General features: G+C 39.6%; 1 protein-coding gene and 1 long non-coding RNA gene across 2 annotated transcripts; both read left to right on the top strand.

The window, feature by feature from the left end:
• The first annotated feature begins 5,562 nt into the window (after positions 1–5,562).
• On the top strand, positions 5,563–7,072 carry LOC127495938 (uncharacterized). The gene is made up of 3 exons (XR_007925213.1): positions 5,563–5,626; positions 6,164–6,282; positions 6,659–7,072. It is a non-coding gene; the product is annotated as an uncharacterized LOC127495938 (long non-coding RNA).
• Positions 7,073–14,093: 7,021 nt separating this feature from the next.
• On the top strand, positions 14,094–16,730 carry LOC127495917 (uncharacterized). Its single transcript, XM_051863381.1, has 2 exons — positions 14,094–15,252; positions 15,451–16,730. The coding sequence occupies exons 1-2, from the start codon at positions 14,823–14,825 to the stop codon at positions 16,233–16,235; spliced, it is 1,215 nt and encodes a 404-aa protein (XP_051719341.1). The 5' UTR covers positions 14,094–14,822; the 3' UTR covers positions 16,236–16,730.
• The last annotated feature ends 6,372 nt before the right edge of the window (positions 16,731–23,102 follow it).

Genomic DNA, 23,102 nt, shown 5'->3' with positions numbered 1-23,102 from the left:
GTAATCCATGTGGCTCCAGTGGTTTAACCTCAATTTTATGAAGTGACGCGAGTACTTTGTTTGTGCAAAAAACATAATTTACCACTTTATTTACAAAATATTAATCTCCAACGTGCGTTCATGAGAGCACCACAACACATGCATGTTGTATTGACGCGAGAGTGGACGTTGTTACGTTACGTTAACGAGCATTGGAAATTAATATTTTGTGAATAAAGTGGTCATACATCATGTTTTGAGTATGTTTTTGATTTGTTTTCATGCTTTTTCCCTGTCTTCAGTTTCTTAGTCAGTTTTCTAGTTTGTTAATTGTTTCAGTTCTCCTTGTGTGCCTGCCTGTTTGTCTCCTTGGTTACTGATTAATTAGTGTCTTTAGTTCAGGTGTGTCTTGTTAATTTAGTCTCATTAACCCCTTGTTTGCTGTGTATTTAAGCCTTCAGTTTCAGTCCAGTCTTTGTCCTGTATTGTTTAAGTTACATGGTGTTGTGTTGTATAATTTCCTGGTGATTTTCCCGTTCCTTGTTCCTAGTATTCCATTAAATGTTATTTGAAGATATCTCCTTCGTCATGCATTGAATATGACAACACCCAGCCATGACAGAATACAGGACCTCAAACAGAAAAAGATGAGCCTGGCTGAGGACTGCCTGTGGGGACTGAGGCAGAGTGGTTTGAGAGGTATGTGGAGGAGTTTCTCGAGCCCTCCCATCGGGTGAGCTGGCCTGACGCTTCTCTCATTGTGTGTTTTCGTATGGGACTGGATAGGGATACCATTCGGTATAGCAAACCTGCTTGTTATTTCTCCCTAGTCGAGTCTATTAATCTTATTCTCTATTTAAACGGTTCTAATTTTGAAGTTGAGGAAGTTAAATAAAAGTATCTGCCTCATTCAGCCCCATCGAAGACACACATAGCTCACCCTAAGCCAGTTCCCTCCACATACCTCTCTAATGGATCCGTCCATTTCTGTCCTCCAGCACTTCCCCAAGTCCTCAGTCCAGTGATTAAGATGGCCGCCATCCATGAGCCTCATCCCAAGATGGCCGCCATCCAGCTCACCCTAAGCTGGTTCCCTCCACATACCCCACCAATGGATCCGTCCATTTCTGTCCTCCGGCACTTCCCCAAGTCCTCAGTCCAGTGATTAAGATGGCCGCCATCCATGAGCCTCGTCCTAAGATGGCCGCCGCCACGCCTGAGCCCTCGGTCAAGATGGACACCGCCACGCCTGAGCCCTCTGTCAAGATGGCCACCGCTGAGAATGAGACTCTTTTCAAAATGGCCGCCCTGCCTGAGTCCTCTCCAGAGCTAATGGAGGACTTGGGGCTGATCGACTTCTGGTCAGAGCCAAAAACCGTCCCTGACCAGAGTCCAGTGTCTTCTCCAGCCCCTGTATCCGCTCCTGTGTCCTCTCCAGCCCCTGAATCCGCTCCAGTGTCTACTCCAGCCCCTGAGTTCGCTCCAGTGTCTTTGCCAGCCCCTGAATCGGCTCCAGTGTCTGCTTCAGCCTGTGACCAGAGTCCAATAATGGCTTCAGCCCGAGACCAGATTCCAGTGATGGCTTCAGCCCCTGACCAGAGTCCAGACTCTACTCCAGTCCCCGAGTCCACTCCAAACTCTGCTCCAGCCCCTGAGTCCGCTCCAGGTTCCATTCTAGCCCAGATACCCATAGCTCTGCCCAAGAAAATTTTGCGGGGGGGCTACCTGTCGATGTCATATTAGGCTATTTATTGAATGACAGGAAAAAAATAGAAAGAAGAAATATATTATCTCTGCTGTTTTCATCCAGGTGTTAGATAAGTAAATACATATTCTCAGGACCAAAGAATGACTGAATACGTGCAGAATATAACGCAACAACTGACCAAAAAAAAAAAAAAGAGAGAGAGAGAGAGAGAAAGAAAAAAACCCTGCCAGATCATAATAATAACAAGAAATGTATTATCTCTCACTGTTTTAATCCAGTATGATAAGTAAATACATATTCTTTGGATAAGAGGTTGACTGAATACGTGCAGAATATAATGCAACATCTGATCATAACCATTTATCCCAGCTTCCTTTTTTTTTTGTTGCAAAATTTTATTCTTTTTTATCAGATCTGCTTCTGTGTCTTGCGCTCTTGTGTTAACGTTTTCTGTGCTTAGTTTCTGTGTTCTTTCCTGTGTCCTGTTTACTGTGGCTAGGCTGTAGTTTTGTAGTTTTTTTCAGTTTTCATTAGTCTGCTCCAGCTGCGTCAGTTTTCCTTGTTTAGCTCGTTAACCCCTCTGTATAAAAAGCCCTTGTATTCTCTGGTTCTCTGTCGGTTGTTGTTTGATGCCATGCAGGTGTCTGTGGTTCCCAGTGTTTTCTTTGTTTTTTTCTCAGTGTTATTTTGTTCCTGATTTATGTTATGATTGTTTATTTTCATTAAAATCTCCCTGCATTTGGATCCTCACCTCTGCCTGGCGTCTTTGATTCTCCCATTCCGTGACAGAACGACCAACCCACCAAATGGATCCAGTGGAGAGATTAACGCAACTGGAACTGAGCGGCTTAGTATTGACTGTGGGAGTCGATCCAGTAGCCCTAACCAAGTCAGAGTTAGCCATGATCATTGCCGATGAAGACATTAGGGTGGTCCATAGGTATTTAAGACTGGTGTCAAGTCTGGAGGACACACCGCTTTGTTCGGTCCGAGCAGCTCTGCGATTGGGTCAAGCTGGGGGCTTCAGCCAAAATGGCCGCCACACCTGAGTCTTCAGTCAGAATGGCCGCCACGCCTGAGTCTTCAGCCAAAATGGCAGCCATGCCTGAATCTTCAGCCAAAATAGCCACCACGCCTGAGTCTTCAGTCAGAATGGCCACCACACCTGAGTCTTCAGCCAAAATGGCCACCACGCTTAAGCCTTCAGCCAAAATGGTCACCGTGCCTGAGTCTTCAGCCAGGATGGCCGCCACACCAGAGTCTCCAGCCATCATGGCCGCCAAGCCTGAGCCTCTTCACGTCGTGGCCGCCACGCCGGAGCTTCCAGCAATTGGTCCGGTCACTGAGTTCAGTACCGAGCCCACTCTCTTCCCAGAGCTCAGATCAGAGTCTGTTGCAGTCCGTGAGTCCATTCCAGAGCCCACTTCTGGCCCAAAGTTCAGCCCTGTGTCAGCTCCAGCCTATGAACTTTCTGTTTGCCTTGAGACAACCACAGAGGCTGTTTATGAACTGCCCGTCTACCCTGAAATGATCACAGCGGCCATTGCTGAACTGCCTGTTTGCCTCGACATGACTGCTGAGGTTGTTTATCAACTGCCTGTTTGCCCTGAAATGACCAGAGAGGTCATCCCTGAACTACCTGTTTGCCTCGAGATGACTACAGAGGTTGCCTATGAACTGCCAGATCTGCCCTGGGTATTGTCTGCTCCACCGTGGTCACACGATTGGCCTGCGCCGCCCATGTCACCTGACCAGCCTGCTTCACACTGGCCGCCAGCTCATCCTGCTCCGCCCTAGCCGCCAGCTCATCCTGCTCCGCCCTAGCCTCTAGCTCATCGTGCTCTGCCCTGGCTGCCTGCTCAGCCTGCTGCGCCCAGGCCACCTGACCAGCCTGCTCCACCCTGGCCGCCAGCTCATCCTGCTCTGCCCTGGCTGCCTGCTCAGACTGTTTTGCCCTGGCGGCCTGCTCAACCTGCTCCGCCCTGGCCACCTGACCAGCCTGTTTCAGCCTGTGTTTTCTTTGTTTTTCTCAGTGTTATTTTGTTCCTGATTTATGTTATGATTGTTTATTTTCATTAAAATCTCCCTGCATTTGGATCTTCACCTCTGCCTGCCGTGTTTGATTCTCTTGTTCTGTGACACTTTTGAGCATATGTCTCAGTCAGTCATATGTAACTGTTGTAAAAATTAAAATATATCTGCACCAGCTCATTTTATTTGGTTGCCAAGCTATATATTGAAATGTACGCTGTTTTTGTCAGTATATTTCTCTTATGCCGTGGTTACTGGTGGAACCCATGAAAGTCTTCACAAGAAAGTTATGGGTTCTGTTGCTTGACCATTTTGAGGAAGTCACATGGCAAGATAAACAACGATGCTCAATGATACTATTAACTGTGAACAGAAATGGAGTGTTCTCTTCCAAACAAGTAGATAAAGATTTAAATTATAAGAAAAGATATAACAAAAAGCAGAAAATTTATAAATCTTGGAAATTCTCTAGGGGCCATGAAGTTTACATAAGGTGACATAAAAACACACACAAGCTGTGCACTCAAGTGTAGTGTATACCACATCCTGTAAAGATGACGTATGTGTCTGTGGGTGAACATGGGTTCTGAGGGATAGGAGCATTGTTATGTGTAACTGCCAAAAATGAAGACCGTTAGGAATTAAATGTCTAGAAAGGTAGAAATGTGATAAAATGTACAAAATGTGTATTGCTAATGCCATTGACGCAAACAAGAAATGTGCTGACGCAGGTAAATAGAGCAATCGACGCAAGTAATGTAACAATTAACACATGCAGGAAATATGTTAACGCAAGTACATAAATGTAGAGATAATGTGTGTCAATAGTAAGTATAAAAAATGGGGTCTTTAGAGCTCTCTGGGCGTGGAAGATCTTTTGGAGAGAGCGAGCATACAAGCAAGCAGCAAGCGGAAGTCAGCTCCAGACCACAAATCTCAGAAGACACCTGATTTTCTTAGACAGAACATATAGTGAGTAGAGACGAGGGTAAGCTTTAAAATGTAACTGTTTATTCTGGCCCATGGAACTTCCAGCTTTGCTGGCATAGAGCATAAGCAGGCACAGCTGTTCTCTAAGGGCAAAGAGCCAGCTGTTGTGCACTGAACGGAAGGCTAACCAACCCCACCCAGGTAGGCATGGTTGATATCTGAACCATAGGCCTAAGGGGTACGGTAGTGATCAGAGTAGACCCTGAGATAATATAATCAAAGAAGAGAATATTATACGCCTACCTGACTCCTCCTGAATCTATAAAGGTAAACCTTTTACAGGAGTTGAGTAATATGAATAGAGGAAATGGCTTGTGGCCAAGATGGTCGAAACCACCCAGGGGGTGACGCGGCACATAACCCTATAAAGTCTATCATATTTGATACACAAAAGTCCTCTAAATGATCTACATGATCAGAACTTTGCTATAAAAAAAAAATAAAAAAAATATGTTGCACACAATCTCCTTCATGTTTTCTGTTGTCTGATTTTAGTATAATTGTAAACACATCCACCTTCAGCTTGTGGTTCACGTCTTTTTGCTGTGAAATCTTTAATGATTTTTATAAACTAAAGATAAGAATAACTTTTATATTGTTATTAATATTTCAAGATGAACACTAACTCGACTGAAGCACCTGAGGTGTACTTGATCATATATAATTTATTTATTTATTTATTTTTATTTATTTATTTTTTAGAAAAATCATGTTCAAATGTGATTTGCACCAAATTGCATATTTTGCTCAGTTTGGGCCTCTGAATAAAACTGACCTGTTTTTGACCTGGGTGTTGAAGAAGAGGGCGGGTCGAGCATCAGAATAAAAACCATCTACTTCCTCTTCCTCATCACTCCTGCTTCACTGCAGACTCACACAGCAACCCTGAACCTCCTGATCTGAGCAACAGATAAAATGGTAAGTTATACTTCCATCACCAAGATTTTTCACGGTAGGATTTTTGTTAAGCGTGTCAGAGGTTCCAGGTTCTAATCCGCCCTCGTATAGTTCTTTTTTTCTCTCATTAAAACCAAAGATGTTTGTCAGTGATTGTATATCAAGAGCAGGGACACGTTTGTGTGCATTTTGTTATGTGATTTCACCGGAATGAATAGAGTCTCCGCAACATCATTCAGTGATAGATTGAAGTGCTTGTCTGTGTGAAGACGTGCAGAAAGAAAGAGCAGTTTCCTTTCGCGGCTGATAAACAGGCATGATTTCAAACACGTTCAAACGTCAGATCACCTCTTATTAACAAACAAACAAAATGAATACTCTGCTAGTCAACTGGAGATGTTTCATTTGTATTAGGTAGCCTACATCTGTGCTGCAAGATGTTTCAAAAAGTGGTAGGGGACAATATTGATCCCCATGGCAAAAAGTGGTGGGGGACATGTCCCACCCGTAAATTACAGCTGTACATATATTTTGTATAAAAGTGTTTGTTTGTTTCAGGTTTTTGCTGTACCACTGAGGATCCTTCTGATCTGCCTGCTTCACTTTTGTACCTGTGCTGAAGGTGCGGATGTCAACTCAAAAACTCTCATGGATATTGTAAAGAACTTTGAGAATCAGTAAGTTTCTTTGATAGTAGAAAAAAAATAAAATAAATAAAGGCAAACTAATGGATTTAGTTATGTATCAGAATTTTTTATATATCAGAACATTTGCAATAATTTTAACATTAAACTATAGTGGTCAACATTTGAAGTAGATCAAAACCTTTCATCAAAGTTGTCCTAAAACCTTCTCTTTATGACAGCTGTGTTCTTAGGACAACTTTGACAAACTTTTTTGATCCACTTCAAATGTTGACTACTGTATATACATACACACACACACACACACACAAACACACATACATACATATATGTAAAATATACTTTTTTTCTATTAATATTTGTAAATTTAACACACAACATTAAATTCCCACTGCTTTATAATTTCCAGGTTGGGTAACGTAGGACAATACGCTGTTGCGTTCAGAGTTGAGAAGAACAAATGTCTTCAAGGTTCTGACTATCCAAGTCAGAAATTACTAACTGAAGTGAAACAAAAACTTCAGAACAATGAGGTTTATGTGAGCAGTAACCTCATTGCTGCAAAGGCTGATAAAGATACACAAGATCATTCAGAGTTTCGCCTGAAGAATTATCTGAAGAACATCTTGAATGGAAAAGATGAATGTGTGGTTTATTTCACTGTAAATTCACCCTGTTTGAATAAATGTGTATCAGATTCCTGGGAATTCAGCATTAAAGGCAATCTTGAATTGTTACAAAAATATGAGGGAATTAAAGCCTTTGCATTCAAAATAGTCTGGAGAGAGGATAAAAAGGAGGCGGTGATAAACAGACTGAAGGCAATAGCACCTGCTTTGCCATATTATCAGTGTGAGAAAAACAAAGCTAAATGTGATCGCCTGTAAGTAATGCTTACTTGCAACTGTTGCTTTCTTCACACATAGACGTTTTATTTAGCTGAGGATTTTTTTTCCTGTTTTAATTACAGTAAACATTAAAATTGGCAATAATCTGGAAAATGCATGAATTGTGATATTGCATGCTTGATTAGCTGGCAATTATTGTTAGAGTAAACTAATGACAGCATGTCTGCTTACTACGGGAGCAAATAAAAATACATTTCATTGAGCATCATTTGTGGTTCAAGGTATGATCTCATTTAAACGCACTCTAGATTCATGTTATTCAGTCATATGGAGTGGCCAGGTCTATTTAACTGTGATACCCTTCTGTTATCTATACTTTAAAGCTGTGGCATGAATATGAATTGATATATGTATATTTAGCGCAGATTTAGATACATAAATACATAATTATGGGACCAGAGGTTCAGTCTGACCATGAATGTACATGACTGTAAGGACTGATAAAAACTGCCAGATCATCGACATGCGTCAAACAAATAACACTGTTTGCACAAGGCACACAGCAAAATTTGAAATAATATTTCATTAATTAGAGTCAGCATCAGGTTTATAGGCATTTTTGTAGAATAAAATATAATAATAATTAGAATAATAATAATAATAATTTTATAGGATATTTTTTTCAATAATATTATTATTATTATTATTGATATATAAAATTTAAACAATATTTTTCTAGTAAAACGTACTTCATCTTTATTTAATTAACAATTTAGAAATAGGCCTATCTTTTCTTTTTTATAGTGTTGAGAGGGAACAAATGTCTTGCAGACCACCATCATCACAGTAGTAAAATATATTCACCTCTCAGTGTGCTGGTGGAGCTGTCAGTGGTGTTGCAGAATGTATTTCATCCAGGATGAGCCGCCATTATGGGGTGAAAATACTAACTGGACCATAGAATCCTTCCCATCTTACGCACCCAAAATCGGCGAATTTCACTGCCAAATCAGAAGCGCAAAAGAACAGTTTTTTAAATTAAGTCACCAGTAAATTGTATGGCTCCCACATGAAATGTTGTATTGTCTTATATATGTTTTATTTGACCAGTTGTGGAATCCAACCATTCAAACATCTGAGGTAACGTAGTTAGCCTACTTTATTGAGTATTTCCATTTTATGGAACTTTACACATTTATTAATAGTACATTAATAATTAATAAATGTAAGACCATCATGTTTGCAGCGAATACTATATTTCAGACCTAGTGGAGTAATAGTAATAATAGTATCTAGGTCTGAATTAAAATATATATATATATATATATATATATATATATATATATAATTTATATATTGTATGTTTTAATGGATCACGCTACAAACATAACGATCTTATAATACATGATGCATTGCTGTGTCCGTTATCGCATAATTCCCACTTTTGGACACTTTTGCTTTAACGGACATTAGACAACACCGCAAAATCAAGCTGTTATATTCATATATTTATTGTCCAACATTCCCAATTTTTCTGATGCATGTCCTTAATTTAATTTCATATGTTGGTATTAATTCAGTGTTTATAATGCTAATACTAGAACTTCAAAGAATTTTAACCCAAACTGACTGGGTTTCTAGAGAGCAAAGGTTTTGTGAAAAAAGTGGAAGACTTAAACACAAAGTGTGTAAAATAAACTGTTAAAAGGATTTGATGATCACTGATAGTATTTTATTCTGTGTTGTCATCATTCAGGTTGGATTTCAGCTTTAATGTACGTTTTTTTTTAACAAAGCAGCTGATATTATCATAGATATAGTGGACTGCCGACTCGCTTTCACCCCAGAATGGCGGAAACGCAGGGCCGCTGCTGGGCGCCGGTGTTGCAATGGAACGTTCTATTGAGTGTCGCTTCTTGTTAGTGTATATTCTTTGGCCACTACTACTACTACTTCTAGGTCTCGGGGATTGCCCCACGGAATGCCAGTTCTTTAATGGTCTTAACCACTTCAGTACTCTGATCAGGGAGAGTCATCATATCTTTTCCACCTTTTTTTTTTTTTTTTTTTGTGCAGGGTTTCACCATGTACACATATTATGCATTGGAGGTAGTTTCTGCAACAAATAAATAAACAGCAGTAAATAACTAAATATCAAACATAAATATCTACATACTGTTGTATAAAACAGCAAACTAAATTAAACAATATAAACTACCCTCTTAAAGGGTTAGTTCACCCAAAAATGAAAATTCTGTCATTTATTACTCATGCTCATGCTGTTCCAGACCCGTAAGACCTTCGTTAATCTTCGGAACGCAAATTGAGATATTTTTGTTTAAATCCGTTGGCTCCGTGAGGCCTACATAGGGAGCAATGACATTTCCTCTCTCAAGATTCAAAGGTACTAAAAACATATTTAAATCAGTTCATGTGAGTACAGTGGTTCAATATTAATATTATAAAGTGACAAGAATATTTTTGGTGCGCCAAAAAAAAAAAAAAAAAAAAAAAAAACGAATTATTTAGTGATGGCCGATTTCAAAACACTGCTTCAGGAAGCTTCGGAGCGTTATGAATCAGCGTGTCGAATCCGCCGTTCGGAGCGCCAAAGTCACGTGATTTCAGCAGTTTGGCGGTTTGACACGCGATCCGAATCATGATTCGACACGCTGATTCATAACGCTCCGAATCTTCCTGAAGCAGTGTTTTGAAATCGGCCATCACTAAATAAGTCGTTAGTTAGTTTTTTTTGGCGCACCAAAAATATTCTCGTCGCTTTATAACATTAATATTGAACCACTGTACTCACATGAACTGATTTAAATATGTTTTTAGTACCTTTATGGATCTTGAGAGAGGAAATGTCATTGCTCCCTATATAGGCCTCACGGAGCCATCGGATTTAAACAAAAATATCTTAATTTGTGTTCCGAAGATCAACAAAGGTCTTACGAGTGTAAAACGGCACGAGGGTGAGTAATTAATGACAGAATTTTCATTTTTGGGTGAACTAACCCTTTAAAGTGCGATTAGCAGAATAAGAAGTAAGTAGGATATAAAAGAGCATATAAACAACTTAAGGTAGGCTAATTAAATTAATGCTATTTTAAAAAATAATACATTTTTTTTCTTTGACGCAGCATATAGTGGTGTTGTGCAATTTATACGATTGATGGGGAAAGTATTCTTGTAATGTAGGCTATTATTAAAATTTGAATAATTCGTAATAATTAATTCACGGTATTTTGAAGTGCCCAAGATAACAATATCGTGCATATTCATTATCGTGATATCGTATTACCGAATATCGGCACATGTCTAATTGTTAGAAAATACATTGATGAAAAACAAGTAAATGTAGGCTACAGGCCGCTATATACACACACTATAAAATGAAGACATTTCTTTTAAATGTATAGAGCAGCTTTTTAATGAGGCAACAACATATGATAGATAGGACAGAACAAAAGGCTGTTATTAATCTTTTATTGCGCAAAAGTATTACAATGTGAAATGCACCAATCAGTGGCGTAGAAAAAAAAAAAAAAAAAGAAAACGGGGAGAAAAAAAAGAAAGTGAAAGTAAAAAGTGACGGAACTGTCTGACGCTGTATTAACGGAGAATTTTCTCTCAGAGACGACGAGAGACGAATTTCAACATAATATGCTGATAACGGTATGCTATTATGTATGCTAACGGTACGGTATTATTAGTTTGCAATGAGGATATAGCAAAAAGACGGCTTTTCACCCTGTGCTTAACCCTGGGCTATCCCCATTCTAAACGGCGCTTTTAACTGCGGTAGAGGAACGTTTCACGCTTGTAATTTAGCTGGGGGGATGAACGCGTCCTATCATCAGTGTGTGAGATCGCAGATACAGGTGCATCTCAATAAATTAGAATGTCGTGGAAAAGTTCATTTATTTCAGTAATTCAACTCAAATTGTGGAACTCGTGTATTAAATAAATTCAATGCACACAGACTGAAGTACTTTAAGTCTTTGGTTCTTCTAATTGTGATGATTTTGGCTCACATTTAACAAAAATCCACCAATTCACTATCTCAATAAATTAGAATACTTCATAAGATCAATTAAAAAAAAGGATATTTTAAACAGAAATGTCAGGCTTCTGAAAAGTATGTTAATTTCTATGCACTCAATACTTGGTTGGGCCTCCTTTTGCATGAATTACTGCATCAGTGCGGCGTGGCATGGAGGCAATCAGCCTGTGGCACTGCTCAGGTGTAATGGAAGCCCAGGTTGCTTTGATAGCAGCCTTCAGGTCATCTGTATTGTTGGGTCTGGTGTCTCTCATCTTCCTCTTGACAATACCCCATAGATTCTCTATGGGGTTCAGGTCTGGTGAGTTTGCTGGCCAATCAAGCACAGTAACACCATGGTCATTGAACCAGCTTTTGGTACCTTTGGCAGTGTGGGCAGGAGCCAAATCCTGCTGGAAAATGAAATCAGCATCTCCATAAAGCTTGTCAGCAGAAGGAAGCATGAAGTGCTCTAAAATCTCCTGGTAGTCCACTCCTTTTGAAGCTCTCCTAAGTTCTTAAATCGGCTTCGCCTGACAATCTTCTCAAGCCTGCGGTCATTCCTTTCACTTGTACACCGAAAAGGTGTACAAGTGAAAGGAACACTTTTTCCTTCCAGTCAACTTTCCATGAATATGCTTTGGCACAGCACTCTGCGAACAGCCAGCTCTTTCAGCAGTGACCCTCTGTGGCTTACCCTCATTGTAGAGGGTCTTGATGATCGTCTTCTGGACAACTGTCAAGTTAGCAGACTTCCCCATGACTGCTGTTGGGATTACTGACCTAAACCCAGTATTTATACCCTGAGAAAGGTAATTTAATAGAACTTGAAATTAAATATTATAATAATTTGAGATACTGATTTTTTTATTTTGATGAGCAGCAAGCTGTAATCATCAAAATGAAAACAAAAAAGTCTGGAAATATTTTACTTTATGTCTAATAAATCTAGAATATACTTAAGTTTTACTTTTTGAATTAAATTACAGAAAAAAAAAAAAACTTTTTCATGATATTCTAATTTATTGAGATGCACCTGTACACAATATTATCTTCGGGGGATGGGGCCTTTTTTACTTAGGCATAGGCTATTTGCTTGTTTATTTGCTCAATAATTACATGTTTATTTACCCATTTACTTAGTAAATGGGCCCATAGTGTAAAAATTACATTCATACATAGTGAAAAAATGAGAAGAAAAGGATTTTTAGTTAAAAATGTTGTTTTTGAAATTCGGTGTTGAAATAAAGCTGCTCTTAATTTTCATTAATTATTGTAGTGTTCGGACCTATTATAGACTGTTATTATATAATTTGTTATATAATTCATTGCATAAGTGATGTGCTAAGGCCAAGTATGGTAACCCATACACGGAATTTTCCCTCTGTATTTAACCCATCCAAGTTTGTGCACAGATATTAGGAGTAGTGAAACTGTGAACAACACACACTGCAAAACATGGACACACACACCCAGAGCAGTGGGCAGCCATTATGCTGTGGTGCCCAGGTAGTGATTGGTTATTTTCACTATATTTGTTTTCATAGCCTTCAACATGAACATTGTTTGTTGGACAACATTGGGCAGGATGTAAAATATGTATATATGTTTTTTTGGCTCATAACACACAATAGGGTCTTTGTCACTTTGGTGACAAAAGTAGTGTTTTTGTGAGAGTGGCAGGTTTTTGTCACTTTGTAACAAATTAAACTTTTCTTTCTCTAAGTCTCATTGTTACCACGGGGTTCTATTTGGTTAGTATTGGTCTGTATACCTTAATGTTCTCCATTTAATAAAGCAAGACTCTCATTGATCAAAGCATGTATTAACAAACATCATTCAGAACACATACAACCCTCATAACTCAAAGAATTAAATGAATTAAGTCCATGAGTCAAAAGGTGCCTTGAATGAGACTTATAAAGTCCCATAGAACCAAATACCAGAGTTCAGAACAAAAAAACAATCCAAAAAACAGTCCAAAAAAGCAGTCCAAAAAAACAAGATAATCCCAGCAAAAAAAGGAAAAATGTGTAGGAGAGAAAAAGCCAAAAAAAACAACAACAACAGTCTCACCCACATTAACTTCTCAGGGATTCCTGGATTCCTAAGGCAAACCACTGAAGAGGAAAAAATAATCCTCCAATAATCCCAGAAGGAGAATAGTTGATAGTCCATTGATAAAAGGCAGTTTTATGTACAGTTTAGTGCATTAACAGTTTGTGAGAGGAGCAATGATTGGTGCTTTTATAAAATGTCTTAAGTGCTGTAAATGACTGTATTTTTGTTTGTGTGTGTGGTTCAGGTAAACCTTACATTATGGAGACAAAATGTCCCAACAAATATGCCAATATCCAAAATCCTTGTGGGGACATTTAAGTTTGACATATAGGCTAATACTGCTAACAAGACATTCATGAGTCAAATGTATGTATAATGACTGATTCAAAAGAAGAAAATAATAAAAGAAAAGAAAATACACTGTATGTTGTATATTTCAGCATCTACCAATCGCAGAATATTCCATATCCTAATCTGTTTTAGATGGTCTGAATATGTCTGCATTATTGTATGTCATAGTATAGCCAATGAGTCTGTAATGTCTTTTTCATTCAAATTCAAATTCATATTCACAATTTACATATAAAGATATGTATGCTTACCTGTAAATGGTTTAGGAGGGAGGAGCTACAGTATAGAGCTAAGGATATAAAGCTTCAGCTTTCTTGGAACCTAGCCAACATGCAGCCGTAGTACCGCTGCCTTCAAAAATCGATCAGATACATTGAGACAGGAAGCTAACATTGGATTGATTTGGACGTGCCTTGATGCAGCATTTTTCAGTTTTCGGATGCAGCCTAGTAGCCTATGTAACTTTTGGTGCTCTAGCGGTTAAAGGTGCAGTAAGTACGCTGTTGGACATTGTTGATATTTAAAATCAACCCAAACAAACAAACCCAGTGTACTCACATGACAAGCAGGAGCAGTTTTCAGGTCTTCCCTCTTCTCTCTCTCCAGCGCTGGAAAGCTTTTCTAATATAACCAGGTCCTAAAGCACTTGCCCAGGCATAAACCTTCATTCCAGTGATTTTTTTTTTTTTTAGCTGTTTTGTATTGTGTCCCATTTCCTTATTTTCAAATCTCCCTCTTGCTCGTTCTCTCTCCTCGACCATCATACGCCCCCTCATGCTGATTGGTTAGACGTTTGTTGTTGCACTTGGCCCGACTAACTTCCAAACTGTGTATTTGAAATATCACTGAGTCCCCCTTTAATAAACAAAACTGCTTTGCGTTATGCGGAATAACATTGTACTGGGCTACTAAAATAGTCCGAATGTAAACGTGTATGAACGTGTACACATTCCCGCACACTTTTCAAAACTTTCTCTTCTCTTCTTTGCCCTCCTCTCCTCCCTCCCACATCAGCTCTTACAGCTGATGACTTTGCCACATTCTTCAAACATAAAATAACAACCATCAGCGGCCAATTCTCCACACCACATACTGACAATAACATCTTAACGGAAAACACACAAATTCTCCCCTCCTTCTCTTTGCTCTCTGAGGCAGATGTTTCCAAACTCATCCTTTCCAATCACCCTACTACCTGTCCGCTTGACCCTATCCCCACTCATCTTCTTCAGGCCATCTCCTCCTCAATTGTACCTGCACTCACTCACATGATCAATTCTTCTCTTCACACTGGTACATTTCCCACAGCTTTTAAGCAGGCTAGGATTACACCACTGCTTAAAAAACCCACTCTGAATCCAGCACTTTTAGAAAACTATAGACCGGTATCCCTTCTTCCATTCATTGCGAAGACACTTGAGAGAGTTGTGTTCAACCAACTGTCTACTTATCTCACACAGAACAACCTCCTTGACAACAACCAGTCTGGCTTCAAGAGTGGCCACTCAACTGAGACTGCCCTGCTCTCAGTTACTGAAGCCCTGAGACTGGCACGAGCAACTTCAAAATCATCGGTACTCATCTTGCTGGATCTGTCTGCTGCTTTTGACACAGTTAACCACCAGATCCTCCTGTCAACCCTCAGGTTGAAGGGCATCTCAGGAACCGCACTCCAGTGGTTCGAGTCTTACTTCTCAGGTAGGTCCTTCAGGGTATCTTGGAGAGGTGAGGTGTCCAAGTCGCATCATCTTGCTACTGGGGTACCTCAGGGCTCTGTGCTTGGACCACTTCTCTTCTCCATCTACATGTCATCACTAGGAACTGTCATTCAGGAACATGGTTTTTCCTATCACTGTTATGCTGATGACACACAACTCTACCTCTCATTCAAACCAGATGATCCGACAGTTGCTGGTCACATCGCAGCCTGCCTGACAGTCATTTCTGCCTGGATGAAGGACCACCACCTTCAACTCAACCTTGCAAAAACGGAACTGCTTGTGGTCGGTGCCAACCCAACACTTCATCATAACCTTTCCATTCAACTTGGGTCGTCAACCATAACTCCTTCCAGGATGGCCAGGAACCTCGGAGTGGTGATGGATGATTGTTTAAGCTTCACAGATCACATCACTACAATGGCCCGGTCCTGCAGATTTGCTCTGTACAACGTTAGGAAGATTAGACCCTTCCTATCGGAGCTTTCCACACAAATTCTTGTCCAAGCTCTTGTTCTATCCAGACTGGACTATTGTAATGCTCTCTTGGCAGGCCTTCCAGCATGCACTTTCAAGCCTCTACAACTGATACAGAATGCTGCAGCAAGACTGGTCTTTAACGAACCGAAGAGAGCGCATGTCACACCTCTCTTCATCAGTTTGCATTGGCTGCCAATTGCTGCTCGCATCCAATTCAAGGCTCTAATGTTTGCCTACAGAACATCCACTGGCTCTGCACCACTATACCTTAACCCACTACTTCAGACTTATGCGCCCTCCAGAAGCTTGCGTTCTGCAAGTGAACGGCGTCTTGTGGTGCCATCCCAAAGGGGCACAAAATCACTCTCACGGACCTCCTCCTGGTCTGTTCCTGGTTGGTGGAATGACCTACCACGCTCTATCCGAGCAGCTGAGTCTTTAGCCATTTTCAAAAAACTGCTAAAGACATATCTTTTTCATTAATATAGCACTTTTTTTTATTTATATTTTACTTTTCTTTTTTCGATTTTCTATTCTTTCTCCATCTATTTGCGTATATATATATATATTTAAAAAAAAAAAAAAAAAAAAAAACCCAACCTTGCTACGAGCACTTTACTGATGAAACTGACTTGACACAGCACTTACATACTGTTGTACTCATGTTGATTTGATTGCTTCTACTATTATGTAAATGCAACTTAGATATTTTGTACATTCTGTACTAGTTTAAATAATAATATGTATATTTTTGTGTAAATTGCATGCTAACCAAGTCCATGTTAAGTCAAATCCTGAAGCTTGTTTAATACTGTATAGCTGTGTATGTTCCACACTATAAGCTAGATGTTTAAGTTAACTTTGTACACCTATTTATGGTATATGATACACTTGAATGCAGCCATTTAAATGCAACTTTATTGCACTTTACCAAAGTAATGTGAAGTTATGGTCTACGGATACTACCTCATATTTGACTCTTTATAATTTTATTTACTGTTATTACTGCTGTGAATAAAATCCTTCAAATTGGACCCACTCTCTCGCTCCAGTTTCTCTAGCCGGAAACTCCCACCACCATTACCCTTGGTGAAAATTGAGGGAGCGAGGGTCTGTCCATATAAACTTCCCTCGTCCACTTCACGAAGTGGAATGCACTTAAAAATGGCGGCAGGGATTCCCCCGAGGGGAAGTGCTTAGGGAAGTTCACAAGTGCGTGTCTAAAAGTGGAGTGGAACGCAGCCTCAGAGCTTTGTCTGCGGGCTTGATCCATGGCCGTGGGCCGTGTGGCATCTGAGTGATGTCTGTTAGATCACACCACTCTCTCTCACATAAACGTTGATGGGATTTGCAGATAGACTGAGGCTGCGTTCCACTCCAATTTTAGACACGCACTCGCGAACTTCCCTAAGCACTTCCCCTCGGGGGAATCCCTGCTGCCATTTTTAAGTGCGTTCCACTTCGTGAAGTGGACGAGGGAAGTTTATATGGACAAACCCTAGTCCCCTCGATTTTGACAGAGGGAGCGAGTCTGCTCTGATGTACACTTCAAGCAGCTTTATATCCCACAATTCAACTTGATTGTGATGTCACAGCAGATCGCGCTTAACTGAAGTGTATGATATTAATTATTTTGAGAATTAATCGCACAATAGTCTATAAAATATTAATTATGTTGAGATTCAATTGCATAATACTTGTAGCTACCTTATGTTCACAGTCAAAGTTTATACTATTGATATTTTGTTACATTTGTGTAATTTCATTTTTCTCCAACAGCTCATATAGGCTACCTATAGGACTTATAGCTACTATAGGACTCCAACAACTTTTAAGCATATAGAATGGTGCATAAAACAAATTCATAAGTACAAAAGGGGTTTAAATAATAATTCAGCTCCATAGTGAATTCCAAGCGATTAAGGGCTTAGTGCGTTTCATTTAAACCTTATGCATGACTTCCACCAGAAGTGGGCACTCGTGCAACGTAAGCAATGACGCACATCCGAGTCCATGAGAGGGAAGTTAGCGAGTGAAGTGCATAAAAATTTGGAGTGGAACGCAGCCTGAATCCCAAATGGCACCCTAAACTCTCATGGTCTTCATCTGAGTCTGCACTTTCGTGACGTAATGCCCCTTTGTCTGCTGGGTAAAGTCCTCTGCAGCTCGCAAACTTGCGGGCTCAGCTGAAGTGCACATCGAGGGCGCATAGCAGCCGCAAAGGGGGCACTCGCTAGCACCCTTGTGAAACCTAAAATGATGAATGAGACACCCTATGGTCCCATGGACTTAAAGGACACGCGCACGTGGCAGCCATTGTAATGCCTTCCAAATACCCACACTTAGGAAGTAAGTGCGCAAGACTGTCTTAAAAATGCCCAAGTGCAGTGCCCTTAATGCACACTAAACCCACACTATCTTGAATACCACTTTGGAGTGGTATTCGAGGCTAAACGTACCCCATGTTCGGGAACTTGCATGCCCTGAAATCGCGAGATGTCAAAGAAAACATTCTAGTGTAAGTTAAATGAATTATATATTACATGTAATTTAGTTATATGTGTGATGGAATTTTTTAATTAATCATAACTAAAATTTCTTTTTCTTTGCAGGAATAACATTTATATGCTTTTGAAACCTAAATGTTCTCAAACCTTGGGCCTAAGTCAGTGTGTGTCTGAATCATGTCCAAAAATAAAAGAAGTGGAAATGACACTTAGGGACAGCTAGACAACTATCTAAATATAATAGCCCCATGATATTGAGTAACCATGAACTAATAAACACATGATTTGGGCAGATCTTGCTTTACCTAGTAACATGAGGGTTTGACATATGAAGAACCAATCATATTGTAGAATGCTTTGCCATGCTCCTATCCTATATAAACTGTTGTATTCTTCTTGCTGGTGGGATTCTCTTTGATTAATACGAGGTTCTCCGGCTGTGAATAAAGCATATTCTAAGGCATAGTCTGGAGTCTATCTGGTTATTGCTGCGCAGCAAGTTAGGGAACACTAAAGACCTTATTCCCAAGTGATAGTGTTCAAAAGGGTCAAGACGTTGACCGACTCGAAGCAGCAGTTGTCGACTAGGAGACGCAGTGCTAGAATATAAATATTATTGAGTGTCGCCAGTAGATGCTCGGGTGTCGATTAGGAGACGCCGCAGGTAAACAGGTAAACTTAAGTTAGGTGCGTAGGGGAAAATATACCACAATTTGGTGAGCCAGCCAGGAGTCCTCGGAATCTTCCTCTGTCGGTGGATGGGGACAAGGAACTTGTCTTCATTCTGCCAGACTGCAGATCCCTGTTCGAAAAAGGGACCATTCCTGGACGGGCTAAAAGGACTTAAGGTTAAGGTAGGACAGACTCCATACTTTTCCTTACAAATGCTTCTAAATTAAATGAAAGGTTAAATTGAATTGAATTTTGGATTCTGTTCAGAAAATTATTGAAGAACACTGGTGATCACATTCAAATGATGTTTACTTTTGGCTGTTAAGGGCAGTGATTATGGTTGATTCAACCAAAGTGGTGTTTGTTGGGTATATTAGTTGTTGTGATTGAGTGCTCCCAGCAAGCTGTCAATATAACTTTGTTCCTGCAAAGAGCAACTTGTCATGTATGCTGGAGTTAGATGTGCTAAAGATTCTACGCTCATTTAATTTCACATTTAGAAGATTTCACATTTTAATTTCTAGATTATTATAAGCTATATAGCATAACTAGATTTCCAACATACCGCTATCTGAATCAGTGGATCCATTATAAACTATTCCGCATTGCAGAAATTACCTAAATTGGCTCTGAGTTAGTTTAAAATAGAGGTAGTATATGTCATGCCCATCAGTTGACTCTGAAAAATAGGATTGTAGGGAGGTCAGTAAAGATTTAATGCCATGTCAGCAGCTAAGGCTATTCTTATGACAAGAGCTGGGTTATGCAGAGTTAATTTGGAAACAACGCAAAATAAGACAAGATATTTGTGTTACAGTTTTTCTCGATTGCTTAAACACTATTACCAGGCTTTTGAACTAAAATTTAAAAACCATAATTTCATTTATCAAAAAGCAGACCCATTTCCCTAAACTATCCACCTGTTTTTGCGGGGCGCTACTGTAAAAAAGAACGTGGGTACAACTTCCGGTGAGGCGGCGGAAGTAGCATACCAATGGTATTTTGTGTGCTAATTAGCGAAGAGGCTAAGTGTTTTTTGGATCATTGTTTACTTTGTAAAGTTGCAAACCTTAATGAGAGATGTTGTTACGGCACTCAGGGACAACATTTCAGTTTAGTACATTTATTAGTTAATAATATCACAATACAATAAACAGTTTTTGTGTCCTTAATTGCCCTTTACTTTACTGACCTTCCACAAAAGTGCTGCTGCATGACTACAAGAGCATCCTGGCCCTGCGACACATGAACAACCCGCTGTCTGTTCTTCACCTGTCACTGATGCTAGCACCACAGCCTTATGATGTGATATTTTACTCCCACTGGTGTCGTGCGTGCCAGAGCCAGTCGCGTTTCCACTGTCATATATGCGATTCTAAAGGCTATTTATGTTAACCATTGCGATAATAAATACACACGTTTGTGGAAAATACCACAGACTGCTTGAGGAACGTAGACAATTCTTATATGATTATAATCATGTATTTATTTGGTTTAATGTTTTATCTGTCTCTTCCCTGTGCCTTTGTTGATACTGGATGCATACGCATATCTTTCACAGATTTACACACTCCGGTTAACTCGTATAACTCAACTCCTGTTTTCCTCTCATGAGCTCCCTCTGTTGCTCTGGCTGAAAGGATCAGGATAGATAGACAGGAGAGATCGCTCAAATGTCCTCGGATTGCAATCATCACATAATTTAGAGGAAAATTAATAGAAATGCTCAGAAAAGTGACGTAAACATAGGGTATGTTATCAATATATTTCTAAATGTGTAAGCCTTTGGACTTAAAAACCGTAATGGAGTTGTTTTGTGCATTCTTGTGATCGTAAATGAATGGAAGCAGGTGCAACTGAATAGGTATGTGTTTTCTTTTTATGTCAATATAAATATCAGTTAGATTTAGCATGATTGATGTGCACTCCTGACATAAATTAATAAATTACTGTTACTGTAACATTTTTTTATTGTAAAACATTGTTCAAATATTGATGCTGGAATCTTAAATCTTCAAGTAAAAGCCAAACGTTCGCAAGTTTGGATCGCTAAATCTTGAATGACTGTCGAGTGTCATTCCTTCTTATTCTAGTTTAACTTATTCTTATTCTGTTTACTTCGAACCGGAAGACGCTCCCACTTTTGACGCAAGGCCTCATGGGGCGTAGGAAACTTGTGGATAAACACTATTCCCCTGTTTTGACACATGAATCAGATTTGTTGAACTGTCACTCCAAAACTCTACACCAGATAGGCACTCAAGTTAGTGACTCGGACTCGAGTCGTACTCGAGTCGCATTTTAATGAACTTCAGACTTGACTCGGACTCGACCTGAAATGACTTCAGACTTGACTCGACTCGACACAAAAGACTCGTGAATATTTTAAAAACCAACTCTTTTACCCTTAACTACTGATATAATAAATAAAGAATTTGTGTTGTGTTTCAATGGTTTTAGAATATCTGCGTCACATTTATTTCCCTATGTGTCGTGGTAGATCGGACTCTTGTCATAGAATTTGATTACGTATGTCCGTGTATTGCGCGTAAACTCCGAAATGTCATAAGAGTCCCATGAAACATGACAGGAGCCACCGTGCCATATGTTCTTTCGTTTGGGTTTATTAACATGTCACATCGGCTAGATGCACAGAATGCGGGAAAACAATTAAAGACACCGGAACGACAACATAAAATTTTATGAGACATCGCATCCACAAAGGTAGTCACATTAACTCACACAGGCAGCTATCTATTATACTGTAGTGTAGCTGCATGGCTCATTTGGATTGCCAGCCTGTTAAAATATGAACAAAAAACAACAACTAGCCTTTAAACCTAGCACTACGTTTTATCAATCTTTTCGTAGTATATGCAGCTTTTTTCTTTCTTAATGTGTGTCCATAAGAGAGAGATAGAAAGATATGTTAATCCATTTATTACTTAAAGCTCATATTTTCACGTATCGCAATCAGCATGCGTACAGTTTTCTATTGACTTAAACATTCCGAGGTTTGATATTTTCTAATAATGACTGTCGTCAATAACAAGGAAGCTGTATAACAAACCGTGACTCACTGGCGCCATCTTGTGTCCACTTAGCGACTGTATTGAAAATGACTACTTGTGTTGCCAGGACGATTGTTTTGTACATTGTAATGATTTATAAAGTAACAAGCTGGATGTACATTATCCCTTACATCATAGGACCTTAATTTCAAACAAAACAGATGATAGAAAGATCATATTATTTTGTCTATATAATACAACTAGGATAAAAAATAGGATTTGAGTATGAGAATTTATTTATTTATTTATTTTTTAATGACTCGAGACTCGGACTCGTGACAAAAGGCTCCAGACTTGACTCAGACTCCAGTGATAAAGACTTCAGACTTGACTTGGACTCTAGCTTAAAGACTTCAGACTTGACTCGGACTCCAGATAAAAGACTCGTGAACATCTCTGCTCTACACACAAATCCCTTCATTTCTCATTTCCTACACCATGTTGTCATTTAGAAAGCACTAGCATTCAATATTGTTCACTCAAGTCAGCATAGCTTGAGCTCAGTTAGCACACAGTTACCCATGTGGAAACACTAAGAGTCAAAATTTATCACACACCTATCAGAACCTTCAATAGATAGATAAAAGAGCCCCAGTCAGTTCATTCAGTTTTGGAACAATGGATCCAGAGAGATGTGATTGAAAAGGTTGAGGACACCAGAGAGGAGGAGGAGGAGGAAGAGGAAGAGGATGAGCAAGAGCGGTAAGGAGTGGAGGAAGAGGTGAAGGAAGAGGAGGAGGATGAGGAGACAAGGAGTCTCAGATTAAATTCGTGCCACTAGTTGACCATGTCCTTGTCCATGGTATGACTATGAGGGAGGCTGGGCAATGAGTTCAGCCAAACTTAAGTTACTTCATCGTCGCCTCGATCATAAAAACCTTCAGGTAGGAAAACAGGTACATGTACCTCAGTGTACTGTATCTTTTGAGTACTGTACTCTGTTACAACACATGCATCAAAGTTCCTTACATACAGATAAAGTTTCTGTCTACTTCCATTTTGTAAAAAGGATGTGTTACAGTTACAGTAATCAGTACTTCTATTTTTGTAGGACACAGAGACGATGGAATGGAAGACTAGACATTTCAGTTGAGGCGTGC

This window comes from Ctenopharyngodon idella, chromosome 15, assembly GCF_019924925.1.
Source record: "Ctenopharyngodon idella isolate HZGC_01 chromosome 15, HZGC01, whole genome shotgun sequence".
Taxonomy (NCBI): Eukaryota; Metazoa; Chordata; class Actinopteri; order Cypriniformes; family Xenocyprididae; genus Ctenopharyngodon; species Ctenopharyngodon idella.
The sequence above is the reverse complement of the archived record's forward strand: the minus strand, read 5'-3'. Positions and strand labels throughout refer to the sequence as shown.